A 21,855-nucleotide genomic window follows, 5' to 3' on the forward strand; every position below is an offset into this window, starting at 1 on the left:
AACCTGAATGATTCTATGATTTTATGAAATGGGGGAAATAGGAGAAAAACGAGCCTTTTACTCCCCAGTAAGATATCATTAGAACTTCTGCACAGTATTTGTCTCTGCTGTTGGGAGACAAACAATGCCATTAGTTTTTAATTGCAGTGACGCTGTGTCAAGAGACAAGTTGGAGAGTAAATTTAAATAATGGGTTTTACCAGGTTATAGTGTTTTTTGTTTCTCTGGGGAGCTACTGGGTAATATTCTGCTACCAGGTAAGTGTTGTCACTGTCTCATTATTCTGACAGTTTTTCCAGGCACGATCTCCGAATCTGCTGTGATCATTTCTGCTGAGGTGTGAGAGCGCCGGGGCTGCGTTACCTTTCACAGGCTCTATTGTTACACCCGGGCCCAGAGCCCCTACCGGGAGCTACCGAGCCACCTACTGTTCAGCCAGTTACCCAGATCGCCAAGCCCACAGCGGGCCGGGCCCGAGGGCACCGAGGGGCGTCCCGTGAGCTCCTGTGTGGGCTGGCCGGGGCGGGGGCGAGAGGTGACGCGTCACGGGCCTAACGCTACCGGCGGGCGGGAGGCGAGGTAGGCCCGGGGAGCCCGCCCCGCCGCTCTATCCGCCGCTCTCTATGGTCGGCGCGGGGCGCTCTGCGCGGCGCTCTATGACGCGGGCGGCCCGGCTGTCAGCGCGCGCGCCGGAAGGGAGGCGGAGCGCGGCCCGTTGTTGTTTGGGTCCGGCGGGGCTGTGAGGGCGGCGGGGACCGGTGGCCATGGGGGTCCCCAAGTTCTACCGGTGGATATCGGAGCGGTACCCCTGCCTCAGCCAGGTGCTGAAGGAGCATCAGGTGAGCTGGGAGCGGAGCGCCGCTGCCTGCCAAGGGCCCGTCCTGGGCGGGGGGGGGAGGTGGAGGGGGTGTCCTGACTGGCCCCTCGGAGCGGGCCTGCTCCCCGGCCGGGTTTGCGGAGCCGAGGCCGGCTCGCCCACAGAGACCCGCAGCTCGAAGGGGTGGAAAGCTGGGGGATGGCGTCGCGCTGTCGCCGGGAAGCGGGCGAGTCTTTCAGAGCCCCCCGGAAAGCCGGGTGTCCGACGCCCCGCCGTCGGGCTCTCTCCTCTCCCCCTCGGCTCCCCGGCCCGGCCGGAGCTCGGCGGCGCTCCTCCCGCGGGGAGCAGGCGGCCGGAGCTTCCTCCCTACCGGGCTCAGAAAAAGTTCCTGCTGCTGACGAGTAATGAACAGTAATGACGAGAGACAGACAGGTTTTACAGCTCCGCTGCGGCTTCTCCTTGTGACGTGTGTTGGACAGTCCGTATTGATAGAAAAAATGAGAAGGAAGTTAAAGCCTGAAATGTGAAAGCAAGTAATGTTTTTATCAGTCACGCAAAAAAGCCTTGTTTTTAGAGAAACCTTGTTTGGCACCTGTTAGACACAAGCTCTTAACTTTTTGTTAGTATTTGTAACTGGCATTCTGGAAGTGCTTTTACTATCTGAATAAGGATGTTCTGAGATGAGTTGGGTGATGATTCAAGGCATGTTTGAGTGTTAATAAATCTTTCCTAAACCGATAGCATATTAAAAGATTAAACAGTAATGGTATCAATATATCTAAGATGCTCTGCTCAAGTGATTCCAAACCTGGATGTCTTACCCTTCCTTCTAGTTTCAAAGCTTAAGTCTTTGCTTGTGATTTGTTGGACTTCACTACAGCGTCTTATGCTGTCAGTGTAGTAAAGCAGCAGCAGTGTATACTGACTTTTCAGCTGTTTTTTAAAAGCCTGGGCTGCTCACTGAAATTGGTGGCAGCTGAAGTTTGGCTGAAGAACGGTGAACTGTAGCAGCTGAGGGAGTCAGCGTGTGTCTGCTCTAACCAGGGGGTAGCATCATGATGGTTTCTGAAAGAGGGTCTTAAGCAGAAAGCACAACTCAACCATGTATGCCAGTGCTAATGTCATTCTCTAGTTAGTCTTTCTGAAGGCTAGATGATGTTGTTTGCTTATGTGGAGTATTTACTCTGTATAAAAGAAAAAAGAAAATGTCTGGACTGTTATCTGTGATATTAAGCTTCAACAGTAGCGTGTATTCCCTTTCTTTTCTCTGTTAGATCTCCTGAATATGCAGACTGATACATACTAGCATCTAGGTTAGGATTTTAGTTTGCTATTACGGAAAAAGCTACCCAGAATAAAAGGCAAATCCTATGTAAAACACGTAATTTTCTTTAAATCATACTGTAGCTGTGCTTCTTGAAAGGTCATCTGTTTTTCATATATATGTTGCTGTCATGTAAAAGCTTTAGTTTTCATCTCTTTATAATGCTACCTGTGCAATGCCCTGCTCCCTCGTTATCTGAAAGTTGGTGCCTGGGTGGATGATGTGGTGTTTGAGCATTTTGAAAGCAGTTTGATTTACTGCATTTAACTGTACTGAAGATCTTATGTGCAAAAGAAGACAAAGGAGACCGGAGATCATTCCTGATCCTGCCTCTTGGTTCTTCCCTTTGTCACTCCTCTTTCTGAAATAGAGTTAGGTTTCTCTTGTATCTGGATGATAAATTCAAGTCCAGCAACATGCCTTTCAAAATTATGTAAAGATATGCAAGTAGCAGTACTACAGAAAATCACAAAATGTTAGCAGTGCCTTTTCCCAGTTGTAATCGCAAGAGTGTTTTTATGAACAGTCATATTGGTGGATTAAAGAATAGGGTTTTTTATTGCAAATTGCTCTTGTGCATGTTTAGTGTGTTTTGGCAACGAAAAGATACATAACAGCCTGTTAGCTTCATATGTTTATCAGTGTTTGTGCTCTATATGTTGCTTGTGTACATTCAGGGGAGGGATTTTTTCCTTTAAAAGAAAGTTGGACTGCTACCAATAAGGCTGTTAGAAGAACAAGAGAACTAGACAGAAAAAAGTAAATTTGGAGAATGAGGGAAAGAAATTGATGTTATCATTGATAACTGCTGCTTTTGGTGGTAATTGCCACTCTCTATGCTCGCAGACAGCTCTTAGTGTTGCTGAAGAGGCAGTATGCGGTGGTCATAGTAGGAACTGGTAACAGGGGGAGAGTCCTAAAGCTTCTTAAGCGGGCTTTGCTCTTGGAGTACAGTTGGAAACTGCATACTCAGTTTTGTAGTTTTTATTGCAGCTACACAAGATTGAACCAGTGAAATGTGTGGGGTTATGAAAAAAATAAAATTATTTCTTCCTGAAAAGTGTGATGGTTTTGGTTGTTTTTTTTTTTAATTGCTTTTTCCTCTCACAGTGTATAAGATTGGTCAAGCACATGGGACAGAAGTCCTAAGTATCAGAAACAATCAGGATAGGATAGAAATCTGTTCAGTTGACTTTTTCACTGGGAAAATTGTAGTAATGGGTTGCAGGTGCAGACAAACCTATAACCAGTCAAGGTATTCTTAGCCTACTGGCGTGCAGTAGGTTCCAGGGAGTTCTTCCCACCTCAGCTCGTTTCTGGATTTCATTTATCTCAGCCATACCTTGGGCAGTGATTACATTGCTTCAGCTCTCGCTGAGTGGGTACTAACTATGGCTTTTGTAGATTCCAGAATTTGACAACTTATACCTGGACATGAATGGCATTATACATCAGTGTTCCCATCCAAATGATGATGACGTTCACTTCAGAATCTCAGAAGATAAGATTTTTGCCGATATTTTTCACTACTTGGAAGTACTGTTTCGCATTATTAAACCAAGGAAGGTTTTCTTCATGGCAGTTGATGGAGTGGCTCCAAGAGCAAAAATGAATCAACAGCGTGGGAGACGTTTTAGGTGATAATATTTGTTCTTGTTCTGTCTTTAGGATAGTAAACACTTTAAAAACCATTTACTTAAATGTATGTTATGAAAAGCAAAATATACCTTGACAATAGCTTTAATTTTTAGTTAAATGAGAGTAACTACCTGTAAAATGATAATATGTAAATTCAGGATTCCAAAAAGGAGAGTTTGCTTGTTAATGGAAATATTTTTCTGTGTATGTGGGACTTGGGGGCATGGAGAGCTTTTTTCCTGTTAAATTATTTATGACATAAATCTGCAGTGAAGTTCTTACAGATGTCTCCAATGGCTTCATAACCTGTGAGAGTCTTTGGTATTTGTGAATGCTAATTCTAGATACACCTTTTTGGAAACTACAATGGAATGTTCTTTGACATTCATAGCAGAAATTCAGTGTTAAGAATTGTATTAGTTTTTTGGGAGATGTGGAGGATTTTTTGAAGACTGCTATAAGGAAAGAAAGCCAGTGGTCAGACTGTATAGGGGTGGCGAGTGAAATGTGACATAGACAAACTACGATAATGGGACAAGTGAAAATATTTTCAAGCTACCAGGGTTTTTTTTGTCATTTTTGGCTTTTGGTAGTTGGGTTTTTTTAAGGAAAAAAATGAGGTTCAGAGGAAGAAAAGATTAAGAAAGAGTTCTAAATAGAAAATTGGAGCAGAATTGAGAGAGAGACAAAAATCTAAGATGTTGGTGGCTTTTTTTTTCTGGTTCAAAAGTGGGTATGAAATCCTTGGCCAAGAAAGGCCAGGGTGATGTTTGTTTGTTTCCTCCATTACTAGCGATGGTAAATTGTTAGTTCACCCTTCCTGCTCTCATGGTATCCCAAACTTGCTGCTTTGTTTAACTGTGTTACGTTATTGTTCGGGGATGGCATTTTCAGGTGTTTAGATACCGAGTATTCCTATTGTTTTTTAACATTAATTACATAAACGTTAACTTGCTTTTACTGTGATCAGCCGTTGAATTATCATCTTGGTAATCTAAATATTACCTGTATCTGAGTAATGACTACTTACCATCATTATTGGGGGGAAAAATGGTATTTTTAAGCCTTCCAGTTGCATCAGAAACAAGTTCACACTCTATTCAGGAGTTAAATTTCTCCCCTCTTCCCCCTTTATTTTTTAAAAACCAATCTACTCTTTAAAAAATAAACTTTATGTATTTTGTCAGTAAAGCTATACTTAGGATATTAACATTTGAATAAGATGATTCTGTCTCTACTCCCTCTCTCCAACTGTTTTGTTTTAGATCAGCAAAAGAGGCAGAGGACAAAATAAAAAAGGCATTAGAAAAGGGAGAAACTCTCCCCACAGAAGCCAGATTTGACTCCAACTGTATTACACCAGGTAAGATAATTTAGTTATTTAATAATATAATTAGTAAGATAATTAGTTATTTAAATTTTAAGTGTTTAGTTTTCCTGTCTGAAGGCTTTGTTTTAAAAATAGAGGATAGAGTTGATAAAGGCTGAAGTAAGTTGAAAACTGAAGTTTTAGTAAGTTTTAGTAGGGCTGGAGTACTGTCTCATTCTAAAAAGTTCTTTAGGTTGCTATGCAAAATATGAAACCTCTTCGGGAAAAACAGCTATTCCCTTGATCTCTTGCAGAATTTTTAGTCTTTCTTTCTTTTCATTAATACTTTTGATATGTAAATGCAGTTTTGAATGACTAGTGAAAAGCTTTGTGTTTAACTGAGATTTCTGTTTTCAGGAACTGAATTCATGGCCAGATTGCATGAGCATCTTAAATATTTTGTAAATATGAAGATTTCTACAGACAAATCCTGGCAAGGAGTAACAGTCTACTTATCAGGCCATGAGGTCATTCTATTTTGTTAGTATTTTATTTTTTAAAAAAATTTATTTTATAGAAAAATACTTACTGATTAATTCTGGGGTTTTCTTTTGTGTGCAGACTCCGGGGGAAGGTGAGCATAAAATTATGGAGTTCATCAGATCAGAAAAAGCAAAACCCCATCATGATCCAAACACAAGACACTGTCTCTATGGCTTAGATGCTGACTTGGTATGTGCAATTAAAATGAATACAAACAACAGAAGTTTATAAAGTGTGTGTGTTTTTGGTGTCTTCCTAAAATGTTATTGAACAAGCATGTAATTTTGTATTCCTGCAGACTTCTGAATTTGTAATGAAACAGAACAGGAAAATGTATATTGCTCAAATCTTGAGTAACAGTTTAAAGAAATAATTAAGTAAGACCTTTCTATTATCTTTTTGTAATAGATTATGCTGGGATTAACAAGTCATGAGGCTCACTTTGCGCTCTTAAGAGAAGAAGTCCGATTTGGTGGTAAAAAATCTCAAAGGTGAACTGATTTAACTTTACTCTTATTTTATATATGACGAAATTAAATCCAAAAGGTACTAGGTGACTAAAACAGGGGTTTTTTTATTGATTGCTACTAAATAAAGTCTTTTGTTTTGGAAAATGCATGAAATTAGAGAAATCAACTTGTTAAATTGTGCGTTTGAATTTGTTTACATGAGAAAATGTAAATGTCAGGACAGCTGATAAAAATATCCTTAGAGCTTTGGTGTCTTGTGCTTCTATCTTCATATTATTAATAGAGCAGCCCAGGCTGTACTGACATTGTTCCCATAATTGTCTTATGCAGATATGGACTTTAAAAAATGTATTTATATCTCTGAGGTTTTGTGCATATAAGTAAATTACTAGAATAATTACCAAAATAAACTCTCTCAAAGTGGCTGACTGGATGCTCTTATTCTGGATTTGCCTGTTTGAAGGATCTTGTGGGCTATAATCAGTCAGAACAAGGTGGTTTGTCCCAGAACTGTGCATGTACATGGAGCTATTCTGAAGTAACAGAAAAAATGATTTGTAACTGTTACTGTGGCTAGGTTCCTTCTTTGAAGGACCTTCAGTATTTATTTGGTGGATAAAAGGAGGTGATGGGAGAGACCTAGAGAAATACACTTCTTGATACAAAAAGGATTTTGGATAATACAGTGATTAGTCATATAAAGATATATAGATATAAAAATGCATAACTTTTGATAGTAAACAAATGTTTTTATTGCCAAGAAAAATTCTTTTTCCCCTCCCTCAAGCATTGTTCCATATTTGGCTCCTGTTTTAATTTCTGGATACTATTGCTCATTACAGGAATTTACTTCTGGAAGTTCCAAGAATTGCCTTCTGTCAATATTGTCGCTTTTATTAATACTTACAGTTGGAAATTTGAAAATACTGAAAATCCATACAAATTAATATCTGTCAGCAATTTCTTGGTTGAGAGAAATTATTTGTTTTACCTGGATTTTAAAGTCCAGTGCAATGAAGAATAAGGGGCAAAATGCCTCTAGAGTCTTAGAGCATCGACCTGGATTTGCCAAAGTTCTTTAATACCAATATGAAAATTATGTTTAAAAAGTGACAGAATTGGGTCTGAAGTTCTGTGCAGCCAAGTGTGGCTCAGAGTTCATCTTAGTAGTCTTCATATGCACTTGTGTATCACACCCATCTTCCTCTAGTACGTTTTGGCCAAAAGCTACTCTGTATGTGTCTGTGTGAATACACAGGTGTTTATGTTGGTTTGTCCTTGGAGGTGGTCCCGATTATTTATGGTATCTACATGGTGGAATCGTCCTTTATGAATTTAAAACATATCAGTCTTGAGCCAATTAATCTTTAGGTGTACCTCTTAACTGATTTTGGCATAATATTGGCTTAAGTATTAAGTAATTTTAGTGAAGAGAGGAAAAGAAGGCAGAATATATGTTGACTAATTTATGCCATAAACAAACAGTATGTTTGTCAGGTTTTGGTGCTGTAGTACAAAAGTGTTGAAGCCACTAGATAATGCATATGGAGCATATTTTCTAGTTGAGCATAGTCTTTTCTTTCAAGAAGCATTTCAAATGACTGCAAATGTAATCCAGCCAATTTAGGCATGAATCTGTGTGCTCTCTATGTACTCATACTAGTTCTAAAATACCTTAAAATATATTGGGTTTCCTGCAAAGTTAGGTTGTCCCTTTTTTGGACAGTGGGATAATTATTTAGGAGACAGTTGATGCAACATGGAACTCCACAGAGCAGCCCTGCTTTCTCTAAGCTAGCTGTTTTCCATACAGTCCAGTCACATCTGCTGTTTAGAAGATTCTACTGCAAAATTTTATAGACTCAAACCAGATGACTACTAAAATAGATTCAAAGACATGTTTATACATTAATTCCTCTGCAAAGATATAATCCTGGTAAGATTACGTGGTTTTAGGTAACCTTGGATTTACTAATTATTTATGTTGAGAGTGTGTTTATAAATAATTAACTTACTGTTTTGAATAATTTACAGAGCATGTGCACCAGAGGAAACCACATTTCATTTACTGCACTTATCTCTGATGAGAGAATATATTGATTATGAATTTTCACCAGTAAAAGTAAGTTCTAATGGAGCTGTGATTGAAAAAATGTGTGAGGTCTTTTTATGCAAACGTGATAACAAAAATCATGCTCCTGTGGATTTTGTGTTTTGATTGGGTTTTTTTCTTTTTTTCCCCCCCCAGGACAAGATTTCCTTTGAATATGATATTGAGAGGATAATAGATGATTGGATCTTAATGGGTTTCCTTGTAGGAAATGATTTTATTCCTCATCTACCTCATTTACACATTAATCATGATGCACTGCCGCTACTTTATAGAACATATATGGCTATCTTGCCAGAACTGGGAGGTAAGAACCCGAAGTTTAGTTGTGGGAAGTAGAAACATTAATGTTCCTGTGTTAATATTCATTGACCCTTTTAGCTGGGTTAGAATGTTTAGTACTTATTACTCTCCCTGTTGAAAACCAGCAAGGTTGTGTTCTGTTATCTATGTGGCATGTGAATTTACATTTTTTAAACTGTTAATTACAAAAAAGAACACCTTTATCTTCCCAATAGGTTACATAAATGAAAATGGGCATCTGAATTTAAAACGCTTTGAGAAATATCTTACAAGGTTGTCAGATGTAAGTAACTTTGAAATTACACGGTGTAGAATGGCATAGTCTGTTGAATATAACCTCAACACAGCGCCCTAAAATATACCGTGCTGTAGTTTTAATGCACTGTTAAATGACTGTGTTTTACAAGTGGTTCAGTCAGCTGTTTTATCACTTAACTGATGGGATCCAATCAGTTGTTTTCTGATGTTACGGTAATGTGAGAGCAAAGAGATCGAATTGTTTGACCTATGCTATTTCCAGCATCTTTTAGTACTGCAATTGAAATGAGGATTCACCAGTAGAGTCACGGTCCTCAATTCTCATTGAGTAATGAGTGGCAGTACTGGGCCAAGCATGCTGCAGGCAGCAATATTCCTTACTTCCCCTGCTGTTCAGTTTCCTGCGGGGTCTGAAGATCTTGTACAGCGTATTTTTGCAAGTTTTTTATGAAGGTCACTGATAAAGAGCAATGAAGCATTGGTATCTCTGAGGCAGACATCAGCACTTTTCACAAACTAACTGGCATACATGAGGCAGTCCTGTAAAGTGCTATTGCAGTAGTCCGTCCTAGAGATGACAAAAGATATAGGCCATATAGAAATGGAAAGATCTCAGCCTTCTACTGAACCTGGAAGGTGTAAGGCCATCTGCTGTCCCTGCTTCAGCCCTGTCTTCTAATCCTTGGGCAGAACTATGAAAGTGTTGGGTGTGTGGCACAAGACTATTACCCAGACCTTATCTACTTCTTCTAGAGTTGATAGTGAAATGTGGAAGTTTTCTTATTCTTTTTGTTACCCACTGCTGCCTTACTGAAAGAAAACAAAATATGTTATATATTGTTAAGAAAAAATAATTTAATATTAATCTATTAGTTTAGTTGCAAAATCTTTATGTGCAAATGACTGTAGATGTAATCTAATGCATCTAATAAAAAGACATTGTTAATTTAGCACTCTAAATTTGGCAACCCTCAATAATTTCTAAACTTTAATTTTTCTGCAGTTTGATCGTGAACACTTCAGTGAAGTCTTTGTAGACCTAAAATGGTTTGAAAGTAAAGTAGGCAATAAATACCTCAACGAGGCAGCTGGCATTGCAGCAGAAGAAGCCAGAAAAAATAAACAAAAGAAACAAAAGGTTAGTGTTTTACATGCTGTTATTTCCAAAATTGCATGTCACTTTTTGCAAATCACTAACATGATCTTAGACAAATTAAGTGGCATAAACCTATGTTTTGAGATCAGAAAAGATAGTAAAATGCAACATTTGAGGAACTGCTTGTATACATTGCTGCTTGTGAGTGATGAAGTCAAGGTCAGGTTCTCATGATTTTTCAACTCTTGTAAACCCATAACTTAGTGCTTTAATATCTGTTCCTCAACAGCAGCAAAACTTACTTCTGGGTGAATTATGGTCAAATTGTTGTGCTTTATAATTTTGCATTTCAGTGCATAGCCTGCTGGAAGTTTTACCTATTTGAGGTACAGCGATAGATCATTCATGCATGTCTTGGTATCAGATGACTATTTGACAATTAATAGATAAACTGCAGTGTCGTTGGTGTGAGCAATCTCAGAGTGGTTATTAAACTGGCAATTCTATATATAATTAAGTAACAAGGACAGCACCTTTCTCGGTATCTTGACTCTGCCCCGCTGTCATGTTCCCCGTGACCATCTCCGTTGGCTGTCCTTCAATATATGACATCACCAGAGAGTAGAGTAGCAGCAGTAATTTGAACTCCTAAAAATTTACTGTTTAAAAATTTGATTGCATACTGGTGCTGTAGCACCGAGCATGATATAAGTAAAAATGCTTATAGGTTTACTGCATGGTTTTGGAAATAGTTGTATTTTGGAAAAAAAGATACTAATGTATTTCTTAAACGTAATTGAGATTTTATTTGTGACTGCTCCTTTGTCTGATCCTGTATGGATAAAATAATTTTCCTTAGGCAATTGCAAAAGAAGGTAATGTAGGTTATCAGGTTATTATTAAGGTTATAACCTTAATAGGTTAGGTTTATACTAAACAATAATAATACTTATGCATTTTGATCATAGCATTTTGAGTTGCAGATTATATGGTTGTGAATGGGATATGTGCATATTGTTCTGCATTTTTACTTTATCTCAAATATTAAATTAATAGGCTCAGGAAAATTCTATATGTTTGGCTGCTTTAGAAAAAAATGAAGGTGAAGTTGTGACCCCTAAAAGTAAGTACAAATAATTTTTCCATATACTTATAAGAGAAAAACTTGTTAATTAGGGTATAAATTAGGAGATCTGTAGGAATTTGATGTCAGAGATAACCTTAATCTAAATGAGTTACGTAGTCAGCTATTGGGAAGTGGAACTGCACATCACCTGTTTATGGTGAGAAGGAGTGAGGCTAAACCTTTTCAAGGGCTTCTTGCTTGACCAGTATTACCATGGCAAATTAAAGGAATGAATGACCAAATCTTCAACAACATTTATTTTATTATATAGGTGGGGACAAATGAACAGATTTTTATATAGCTTTGGGGGTTTGGGTTGTGTTGATTGTTTTTAAACTCATTCCACTTGTAGGAAATGTATTTTGCTCATGTTTTGAAATTTAATGTCAAAAAATGTATAGATAGTGCTCCATAATATAAGATGATGTTGCTGAAAAAAGAATAAGTTTTAAAATTTATTTTAACCTTTTCTTAAACTTTTTTCTGATGGCTTATATTCTCCTCCCTGTTCTTGTAATTGGGCTACAAAATGGGTTGCCTGTCTTTAATGGAAAAAAAGTTTCAGACTTCATCTGGGTAAAGACTTTGTTTTGTGTTCCCCAATTCAGGGAAAGTATGAGAACCTATAATTGTGAATTGAGGAATAAGTGTAAGGCATTAAGTCCAAACTGAATGTCTTCAAACCTTATTAACCTTATTGTAGTAGAGAAGTGAATGTTAATCCTTCTTTTTTTTTTTTCATGACTGCTTTTTCAGCTGCGTTGGAAGATGAACCAGAAGATGATGATCTGTTTGAAACTGAGTTTAGGCAATACAAAAGAACTTACTACATGACTAAGATGGGTGTAGAAGTAGTTTCTGAGTAAGTGTATTTTTTTTAGTCTTTTTTTTTTTTTTTCTCTTCTAAAACCCCAAAGACAAGTCTTTGCATATGTCTAATACAACAGAAATTATTCATTCATGTTGAAAGCAGCGAACACATGGCAGTGCACTGCAGGGGTGATGCTTTTGGCTAATGCAAGAAGAGCTGCCAGTCAAGTTTAACAAGTGTGTGAGGACAAGAGGAAAGCTCCATTAGTATTAAATGAATCTAGAAAACTGTGGTAGTCTTAGGTTGCTAGAATGCTTTATCTTTATTTCTATGTATGAGGTGCTAAGTAATTTTTATATACCAGTGAAAATGAGAAAAACTAATAAGTATCTTTCCGTTTTCTTGCAAGTGACTTCTTGGCTGATCAAGCTGAATGTTACGTCCAGGCAATACAATGGATTTTGCATTATTACTACCATGGAGTTCAGTCGTGGAGCTGGTAAGAAAAATTGTTAAATGGGAAATTGCTTAAAGATCAGGTGATACTTCACGTTGTATCCTAGAAACTTTTAATGTAGTTCAGTTTGTTTCTGATCTATGAACACTACTGTGATATAATTAAATCAAGTAACTGAAGAGGGGTTCTTCCTGCAGGTATTACCCGTACCATTATGCACCCTACTTGTCAGATATTCGCAACATCAGTGAACTCAAAATCAAATTTGAACTGGGAAAACCTTTCATGCCATTTGAACAGCTCCTTGCTGTGCTTCCAGCAGCTAGCAAAGATCTGCTGCCTAAATGCTACCAGGTAGGATTTAGAATTAAATTACATTGCTCTGTCTCTTACTGGATGTCTGCTTTATTTTGAAGCAAGTCTTTTCTTGATATTTTTGTGTGTCCTCTTAGTTATACTCAACCTCTAAATTTTAGGTGTATGCTTAAATATTCTGCTTCTTACAATTCTTATTACATGGTGACATTAGTAATAAATACAGAATTCTGCATTTCCTAAGCAATTTCAGGCTAGGACAGTAAAACGATAAATGTTGAATTCCTATTCAGCCTTGATTTGGTTTTAATACCAGTCTTCCTCTATCTTTTCCTAGTATTAGTGCTGAATTGTCTTTGATATTGTTTAATTCCTCTGTTGTGTTTTCTTAGCATTTGATGATTAGTCAAGACTCTCCTATTATAGAATACTATCCACCGGATTTTAAAACTGACCTAAATGGTAAACAGCAAGAATGGGAAGCTGTAGTATTAATCCCGTTTATTGATGAGGTAAGTTCTTTCAATGTCTGCTGTCTACAAAAGCTTCGTAACAAATGTACTAAACTTGTTAATTAATCAACAGTTAGATGTGCAATTAACTGGAAGTTTACATTAACACTTGATAAGACCACAGAAAAATATAAATTTTGCTGCCTGGAGAGTAAGGCCAGATTAAGTTACCACAAGCAAAGTTAGTTTCAAGTGGCAGAAGTCCCAAGTAAGGGATGTGGACTTCTTGTTGTTTGTTCAGGGTTTTTTTCAGTTATTCAAATTTGTAGTTTCATATTTTTTGAGGAAAAAAAATGTTTATTCCTATATACATATAAAAATACAGAATGTCTGTAGGTAGAATAAAAGAAACATTTGGAAAAAAAAACCCAGTCTTTTTACAGAAAATATCTTCATATGAACATCAGTAATGGATAGAAAACTAAGTACTAATTAAACAGTAAAATATTAACGGAGAGGAATAAAATAGTAACATTTTCCTTTTGCATATAGGATAACAGTATTATATATATTCTTGTAATATCTTTTATCAGGTTAGATGTAAGCATATCAAAGAGTGGATGAAAATAAACATGCAGATCAGATTTTAAGATATACACAGGTGGTGGTGTGTGCCTGTTGGTTTGTTTCCGTAGGTCACAGTGAAAGGTTAGCAGCACTGACTCGTCTCACAAAAGATAATGGTTGCTACTTGAATGACCCATAAGATTTTGAAGCTTCTTCAATAGTTATTTTGCAGAATTTTATAATAACATCTAAAATCTTTTTAATATTACTTTGTATGTTAAATGTAAAAGGCAAAATATGGCTAGCCTTTGGAAGCATGTTTGCTAAAAAGGTAATCATTATTCTCCAAAGCCATTCCATTGTAATGGTGCTGTTTTTATCAGAGAGCTGGGACATAAGGAAGGGTGAAGCTGCAATTAGAAAATTAACACGTTAACCAGAAAAGTGCAGGTATCCACTTTCCAAATGTGGATGTTTCTGTGCTAATTTTTGTTGCCAGTTTTACACACGCTAATTTCTCTACAATTTAGAAACGGCTGCTGCAGGCCATGGAAGCCTGTAATAAGTGCCTAAAAGAAGAGGAGAAACGAAGAAATACTCACAGTGCTTGCTTAATGTACTGGTATGACAAAGAAGCAGAGTTCCAGTACTTGTCACCATGGCCAGAGAAATTCCCTGCAATAGAAAGATGTCATACAAGGTAATGCTGGCATAACTATTTTGGAGTAGACGAAAAGTTGTTAGAACACTTTTATTAGCATTTCAACCAAAGCTTGTGTGTGTCAGTATATACACTGAAAAATGTAAGATAGTGAATTAGATGTTGCTTGTTGTGAGTGGCGCGGTAAGAGTGTTCCTCCCTTTTCAAATATTGCTCTGTAAAACAGGTGAACCAATGCTGAGTTAGCAAGAGCACTCTAGAGAATTACTAAACTTTGTATGATACAGAGGATAAAAGACTGGTTATAAATATCTGATAATAGTGATGATTTATCAGTACGCTAATTCCAGACCATTTGTGAAAAAAGAAAGTATTTGGATCCAGTGCATAGAGCTGACCAGAAATGTGTGGTTCACTTTCCTCTCACTGAAAGCAGCCAGCTAGCTTTATCACTGGCTGAGGTTTCAAGACTAAAAGGAAACGTAACCTTAATAGTAGTCAAACTTAAAGGAAAATAGGGGAGGAACGCCCTGTTAAGGATTCACTCTATTAAGAATGAATAGATCTGAAGGTGGATGGTGCTGTATGGAACCATTGCTAGTTTAGAAGAATGAAGTTGTGAAGATGAAAGATACCATATGGTATCATTACTAGATTAGAATTTGACAATAACAATGAATTAAAATAGTGAGATTGGGACATACCATGGCTTGAAGTTTTGTCTTAATGAGTAGTCTCTTTACAGCAATAGCATGGGTTTTTGTAGTCATTTGTATAGATTTCAAGTTGCTTAAATTAATTACCACTTTACAGGAAAGTTAAAGGGTTTGTCAAATAATGAATGTTTGAACAAGCAATGAGAGTTTCTAGAGCCGAAGGTTGATCTGTATGAGAAATGTTGTACTACTTGTTTTTTAGGTATAAAACAATACCTTTGGATGCTTGGCACGTAGAAATAACCCACAATAAGATAACTAAAATCAACAAGAGCGCATTATATTTTTGCGGATTTCCTACTTTAAAGCACATTAAGCATAAGGTAAAAGATTTCTCTCTTTGAGATTTTCAATTCTATTTAGTAGGTAACTATGTAAGAGTTTCAAGTGAGTTTTATGTGCTGTTTTGTTTTTACCCAGTTCCATCTTAGAAAAAGTGGTGTACAGGTGTTTCAGCAAAGCAGTCACGGAGAGAACATGATGTTAGAAATCATAGCTGATGAGAACTCAAAAGAACAGGTAAGTATTCAGCTCCTAACAAAAAAATTATCATAAAAAGACTGAATTTGTTAAGTAGCCAGGTTTGAAAAGTTGGGGTTTTTTATATCTTCTCAATAGTGTATTATAGGGGAAAACATTTAGAGTAGTACTGAAAAAGTTTTTTCCAAAAAGGTAAAACCCAAGCATTTCTTAAAAAAGAGTAGTTAGATATATAGAATAGTAAATTTAAAAGATAATACTTAGATTTTTAAAAAACTTTATTTAACCGGTAATGCTTTGATTTCAAAATGAGTTTTATGTACAAGTTGTTAAAATATGAGTAACAGACAGGAAGGTGAAATATGGCTGTATGTTTGAGGCCATAGAATTAGTTACTGGAGTAAGAACTCTGGAGTTCTTAGCTCCCAACACAAAGTTGAGACCATGCCGTGGTGGTATTCTTGGAATATGTTTTGAAAACATCAGCTGAATCAATTCACTGAGAATATCAGCGGTATTAGTTCACACTGAAAGCTTTTGTTTACTATTGTAGTCAATAGTAAAAAATAAATTAGGATTAAAATGCTAAATTTTTTGTGGTGAGCAGCCTAGAATTTTGGCAATCTGCTGAAAGATCTAACTTTGTCCTGGCTTCAGAAAGTCTCCCAAGTAGAGTTTCTGGCATTTCTCTGTGGTAGCTGTCAGGTAATCTCAGGTGAAGAGTTGGTGAGACTTGCTTCTGACTTAAATGATATTTGGAATTGGTATAAATGCAAGGAAGCAGAGTTTCCAGACCAGTGCTCCTTGTCTTTTGGGTGCTGAGTATATAGACACTTCTTCTTAATCAGTCCCCTTTCATCAACAAAGCAGACTTACACCTTCCATTTAAGTGAGACTATTTGATAAAGGACTTAGAGGAAAGAGTTGACGCAGAGATATTAGGAAGCAAAATATCTATTCTGAATCCTTTAAAAGCCAACTCTACTTCATAATTAAAAACGTCATGTAGCAAAAGACAAATCCAGAAAAAGAAAAATGTTTGAGATAAACAGTTAAGGAAAAACAGGAAAGCAGAGAGGAGGAAAACAGTAAGGTTACAGTAGAGAGATAGGGAGAGTCAATATCAAGATACATGGCAGAAAGAATTAAATAAGCCAGAATAATAGGTTAAAAACCAGCAGAAAATAATTGGAAAAAATAGAACATAATGTGAGACTAAAATTACAGATGCTAGTAAAGCCCTGCATGTAAGTGCTGTTTCCTTGTTTCAATGAGATACAAAAGTGAAATTTATGGTACAGATTATTTCACTACTCTCAAATTGTCAGTTTGATTATGGTGTCCCAGATGCATGAATAGTTCTAATTGGTTTAACAAAAGAAAGTACATAGTAACCATATAATAGAAATGTAAATAAATAACATATGCTGATGTAAAGAGCCACATTTGGAATACGATACTTTGTCTTAAAAAAAGAATTGTGACTCTCTGTTTCTAATCAGAGATTATATAGTATGTATCAAAACAGAATTTAATAAACTAAAATGAGCTTTTTGTTCTGCAAGAAAAACCTGTTCATAACTAGAGGAGATTTTATTGCAAAAGCAGTTTGAAAATATTTTAATAAAAATCTTTTAATATTTTAAGCTATTAGTAATAGTAACTTCTTTATTTTTTCAGATGGTAGAAAATGTTGCCAGTTTGGTACTTGGAAAGCGTGTTTTTGTTAACTGGCCACACCTTGAAGAAGCTAGAGTTATTGCTGTGTCAGATGGAGAAACTAAGTAAGAGACATTTCATAGATAGTTGTTTGTCATCTTTGTTTTATTCAAAATAAATTCCTTAGGTTGTACAACAGTTTTTTTGATTTTTATTATAATATTTGCTAACAGCAAATTATTCCAGACATGCCGAAGGCTGCTTAATGGAAGAACCTTTGCTTAATTATTAATAATTCTAGTTATTCTGAGGTTTGCTTATCTCTGTTGAAGTCTAGTCCTTCAGTATTTTGCTATAGATGTAGAAGTTTGGAGGAGCTCATTCTTAACTTTAAGGGGAAAAAGGCATACAAAGAAATTCACACAGAATAATGTAAAAGAGAACTCTTTCTTTACAATCTTCCTTTCAGCACATGCACTGGTATTTTTTATAAAAAGCATGCTGCATGTCCTGTCGTGGAAGGGGTAGAGAAAATGGTTCTGCAAATTTTCCATGTCCTTAACAAGTAATTTCTAGCTATTTTAAGTTTTTCTCGTGTCTAGATTAATCTAACTCAGTTAAATTTGTGCCTGTTATGATTTTATTAAGGTTTTATTTGGAAGAACCACACGGTACACAAAAGCTTTACATGGGAAATGCAGTGCCCCCGACTAAAGTGGCATATGTTGGAGATAAGGAACAAAGCATGTGGTTAAAAGAAGTTCAAGGCATTTCAGAGCAGTAAGTAACTTTGAAAATTAAAGTGTAACTTTGCATTTTATAACTTAGCTATGTTTTATGGCTGTAGTGTATACCTAAATAGTAGAGAAGAGCTGCTGATGATAAAGTTTAATGAGTGCTGGAATTAAAAAAAAAAACAAACAAAAACAACAAAAAACCCACACACACAAACAAAAACCACAACATAAAAGAGCTTATGTTGAATTTCATAGTATATGGAATTAGTCCCTAGATATTTAAAGTTAATATACTGTTACAAAAGAATTCTCCAATGAATTAGTTTCAGTTTTTACTCTCCAACTCAATTTTCTGTTCTGGTTTTAGTAATCTTCAGTTGTAGGAAATATATAGAATGGAGTCATACAGTATCAAGGTTCAACTTAAATAGTTTAGCATTGTTAAATTTGAATAGAGTTCTTGCTCTTTTAGAGTGTGGGTGCCCAGTGGAACACAACTGAGTTATAGCAGCTTGCCATTTTATTATCTGTCACTTGAGTTAACTGTGTTAATTACCCCTAACTCTTCTCACTGTAGAGGTCAAATTTAAGTTAACACACTTAGCTATGTGGCTGTGCAACAATGGATAAGTGATTGGTTAAGCTATTTATTCTGGGTATTTTTTATAAAACAGGAGGCAAACTTAGAATTCTTTTGTTAAGATAAGTTGGGCTTTTTGTTGTTGTTGTTTTTTTAATTCAACCCTGCTGGTTCGGTTCTGTTTATTGTAATCAGTCTAAATGTTCTTTTTTTGTATTCAGCTACCAGAGAAGAAAAGGAATAATTATCCATGAAACCTCAATAGTTGTGTATGCTCAGTTACTCACTGGTAATAGATATCAGCTAAAACAAAATGGAGAAGTTTATTTGGAGAAGCAGTGGTCAAAACAAGCTCTTCCTTTTGTTTACCAAACTGTTGTCAAGGTAAATGTACAAGTGCAGTATCTTCCTGCAGTAGCTCCTTACTCTATGGGATGGAGGGTATGGATGGGGAGGAAAGGGTATACGTTCCTTTAAAACAAAAGAATGAAAAAAACATCTTAAATTAATGTCATTTGTTGTATTAAAAAAAAAATATAATGTGCTTAGGCAAGTATTTTGTCAAAAAATTTGGGACCTTGTTGCACAGTTTAAGGATCTTAACTGAAAAAATGCCTTTTTGTAGTCTTTTTACTGACATTATTTTGTATGAAGTACCATAGTGGTGCTCTGCAGCGTAGCATAGTTGCTTGTGTAACAACATTTGTAACTTCTCTGCTTTCGGTCAATTAGTTCAGACTGAAATAATGTTAATTAAAAAGTTCATATAAATAGATGCTTTTTCTAAATTCTGCTGGAACTGAAATATATTTAACGTTATCAATTTTGTCTTTTTTATGTAGGATATCAAAGCCTTTGACTCCCGTTTTTCAAACATCAAAACTTTGGATGACTTGTTTCCTCCTGGAAGTACAGCCTTCATGCTGGGATCTCCTTACTACGGCTGCATGGGAGAAGTTTGTTCCAATAAATATTTTTTTTCCCCTAAACTGCTTTATTTTCAAGCCTAAAAATAATCTAAGATGTTGTGGCAGTAGTCGTTTGATAGCTGAAATTTTAAATCAAAGATTCCCTGATGATTTAGTCAGAGGAAGGAGGGGATTCTTCTGCTTTCCCTATCACTGTTGCTGGCATAACAGGAAGAAGGTAGCATAGCTTCAATTCAGGATTATTTTTTTTAATTATTTGGGATAATTTGCAATATTGAGAGTTCCCATTTTGGACCATTTTCAGTCATGGATTCCTTTGATATAATGCTGTTTGATTGCCTCTGTGAGGAAGCAGTGTACAAGTCATGGCAAGATGATGAATCCCAAAGCATCTCTGTGCCTACTGAAGCAAAATTGTTGATAAACTAGACAACAGGGTCTTTTTAAGTAACATTTTTAATATGTCATTTGTCTCTTCAAGGTTCAAGATTCACATGATGTGATCACAGAAGGTAGAATTCGTGTAGTTTTCAATATTCCGTGTGAACCCCAGCTTGATCCTTTAATACAGAACCAGCATGTAAGTGCTTTTGTTTTTTTAGTAAAAGGTTAAACAAGATGTCAGATATCTTTTTTGCAATGGTAAAATGTCTTTAAGGGATGCTTCCACATTATTCATTTGCCCTTTTTGTAAAAGTTCTTATCCTTCGGGAATTGGCAATATTTTTTGTTTGTTTGTTTTAAAGAAATATTCTGTGAAATACAATCCTGCATATATTTTGGCCAGCCGTCTTGGAGTAAGTGGATATCTTGTCTCCAGATTTACAGGGAGTATCTTTATTGGAAGAGGATCAAAGAAAAAGTAAGTTCTCTTTGTGAATTTTGATTGTAGAGAAGCTTCTAAATTGTAACACAACTCTACAGAATTTCTGCTATATTTAAGTACTGTTCTTATCAGGTGTATAACTGTTTTGTGATGTGAAGCTTTCTTTAGAGGTTATTTGCTGTAAACTGAATTCACATACAGTGTTTATCTCTTCTATCATAAACTGTTTTTTAATTTTTGTTTACTGGAGATTTGTTTTGTTAGCTTTAGTATTGTATGAAGACAAATTGACTTTCCTGGTTAACTACTTGCATAATTGAAGCAGGATTTTGAACTTTTTGCCACACTGAGAATAAAATTGGAATTGGGATCTAACTTCATTGTATTTATCATTACTACTAGTATAAAGCTATAATGGTTATAGCTGTAATTTTTTTGAAGAACTAGTTAAGACTAAAACTGCTTAAAATATGTAAGGGAGCAGTCGCTATAGCTCTTTGAATGTCAGAATTGTGGTTTCCTGGGACAGCTCACTAAAAAAATGATTGATGCATGAGCATCATCTTGTGATTTAACATGTACATTTGTTCCCCACTGATTCTTCAGGGACATCCTTCTACTTCTTGGTAAATGTCAGGTAGCTTGTGGCTGATTAGATTTCAATCAAGGAAGAACTAAAATATTTCCTACCTTCCTTTGCAATAAAGTATGGGCATGCATGTGGACAGCTACCATAGCACAGCTTCTGTCCTGTAACATTTACAGGTGATGCGATGCTAACAAGTAAACAATACAATGAATTCAATTTTTCTGTGGCTTAAGGCTGAGGATGTATGTTTATGTGGGTTTTTTAATGTACATACACACATACATGTATTATTCCAATTTAATAAACAACTTCTTATTTCTAGTCCTCATGGAGATCACAAAGCAAATGTTGGGCTAAACCTGAAATTCAATAAGAAAAATGAAGAAGTTCCTGGTTATACTAAGAAAGTTGGAAATGAATGGATGTATTCTTCTGCAGTAGAACAACTACTTGCTGAGTATTTAGAGAGGTAAATATTGGATATTAACTTCACCCAAATTCTCCATCTTCGTATCAGTCTTTGGATTTTGTCTTCTGGACGCAGATCTTCTAACAACTGATGAGTTTGCTTTTTGATTGCTTGATGGAACTTCTTTTATTCCAATATTCTCCTTCCAACAGTCTCTCCTTCCCAGGAGAAGTATATTTTGGGATACAGAAGTTTTGTCAGCAGCTAACCCTTGACAAATGAACAGTATGACACTAAATTAAGTAAAAAATAATCTGCCTGGGCTCCATAAATTTTGAAGCCTGTCAAAGTTTGTTTCACTGAGGCTTTTGTATGGTCTATGCTAATGTGAAGCTAAGTTTGTCTTCTATTTATTAATTTTCAGGGTCCCTGAACTATTTAGTTACATAGCCAAGAACAGCCAGGAAGATATCTTCTATGAAGATGACATTTGGCCTGGAGAAGATGAGAATGGGTAAACCAGTTTTCTTTTTCTTTTGCCTTTTTTTTTTTTTTTTTCATAGAAAAAGTGAAATAAAAGCTGACAACATTGTGAAATTGGTGGTGATCGTATAGTGACTGCTGTGTAACTGAAACCTTGCTGTTCCTTGAGCAACACAATTGTTTGGTGATG

The 21,855-nt window shown here is 36.2% G+C and overlaps 1 protein-coding gene across 10 annotated transcripts in view; it reads left to right on the forward strand.

Annotated features, from left to right (window-relative positions):
- Positions 1–700: 700 nt before the first annotated feature.
- XRN1 (5'-3' exoribonuclease 1) overlaps positions 701–21,855 on the forward strand; it is a 43,799-nt gene continuing 22,644 nt past the window's right edge. For 9 of the 10 annotated variants that reach the window (XR_001413126.1, XR_001413123.1, XR_001413125.1 and 6 more), the window contains exons 1-26: positions 701–839; positions 3,546–3,778; positions 5,045–5,142; positions 5,506–5,615; positions 5,710–5,820; positions 6,040–6,122; positions 8,136–8,223; positions 8,350–8,518; positions 8,730–8,797; positions 9,776–9,910; positions 10,925–10,991; positions 11,751–11,856; positions 12,215–12,304; positions 12,460–12,616; positions 12,970–13,089; positions 14,127–14,296; positions 15,176–15,296; positions 15,394–15,492; positions 17,134–17,237; positions 17,761–17,892; positions 18,651–18,813; positions 19,272–19,385; positions 19,840–19,938; positions 20,105–20,220; positions 21,096–21,242; positions 21,607–21,696. Coding sequence is in view for 4 of the 10 variants with exons in the window: in XM_014951758.1 (XP_014807244.1) it covers positions 765–839; positions 3,546–3,778; positions 5,045–5,142; positions 5,506–5,615; positions 5,710–5,820; positions 6,040–6,122; positions 8,136–8,223; positions 8,350–8,518; positions 8,730–8,797; positions 9,776–9,910; positions 10,925–10,991; positions 11,751–11,856; positions 12,215–12,304; positions 12,460–12,616; positions 12,970–13,089; positions 14,127–14,296; positions 15,176–15,296; positions 15,394–15,492; positions 17,134–17,237; positions 17,761–17,892; positions 18,651–18,813; positions 19,272–19,385; positions 19,840–19,938; positions 20,105–20,220; positions 21,096–21,242; positions 21,607–21,696 (3,065 nt within the window). In the remaining 6 variants the exon portion in view is untranslated. Of the gene's footprint in view, positions 840–3,545; positions 3,779–5,044; positions 5,143–5,505; positions 5,616–5,709; positions 5,821–6,039; positions 6,123–8,135; positions 8,224–8,349; positions 8,519–8,729; positions 8,798–9,775; positions 9,911–10,924; positions 10,992–11,750; positions 11,857–12,214; positions 12,305–12,459; positions 12,617–12,969; positions 13,090–14,126; positions 14,297–15,175; positions 15,297–15,393; positions 15,493–17,133; positions 17,238–17,760; positions 17,893–18,650; positions 18,814–19,271; positions 19,386–19,839; positions 19,939–20,104; positions 20,221–21,095; positions 21,243–21,606; positions 21,697–21,855 lie in introns of those variants that run through there. The other variant, XM_014951761.1, reaches the window with a different exon arrangement.

Source organism: Calidris pugnax, unplaced genomic scaffold, assembly GCF_001431845.1.
Source record: "Calidris pugnax isolate Ruff unplaced genomic scaffold, ASM143184v1 scaffold197, whole genome shotgun sequence".
NCBI lineage: Eukaryota > Metazoa > Chordata > Aves > Charadriiformes > Scolopacidae > Calidris > Calidris pugnax.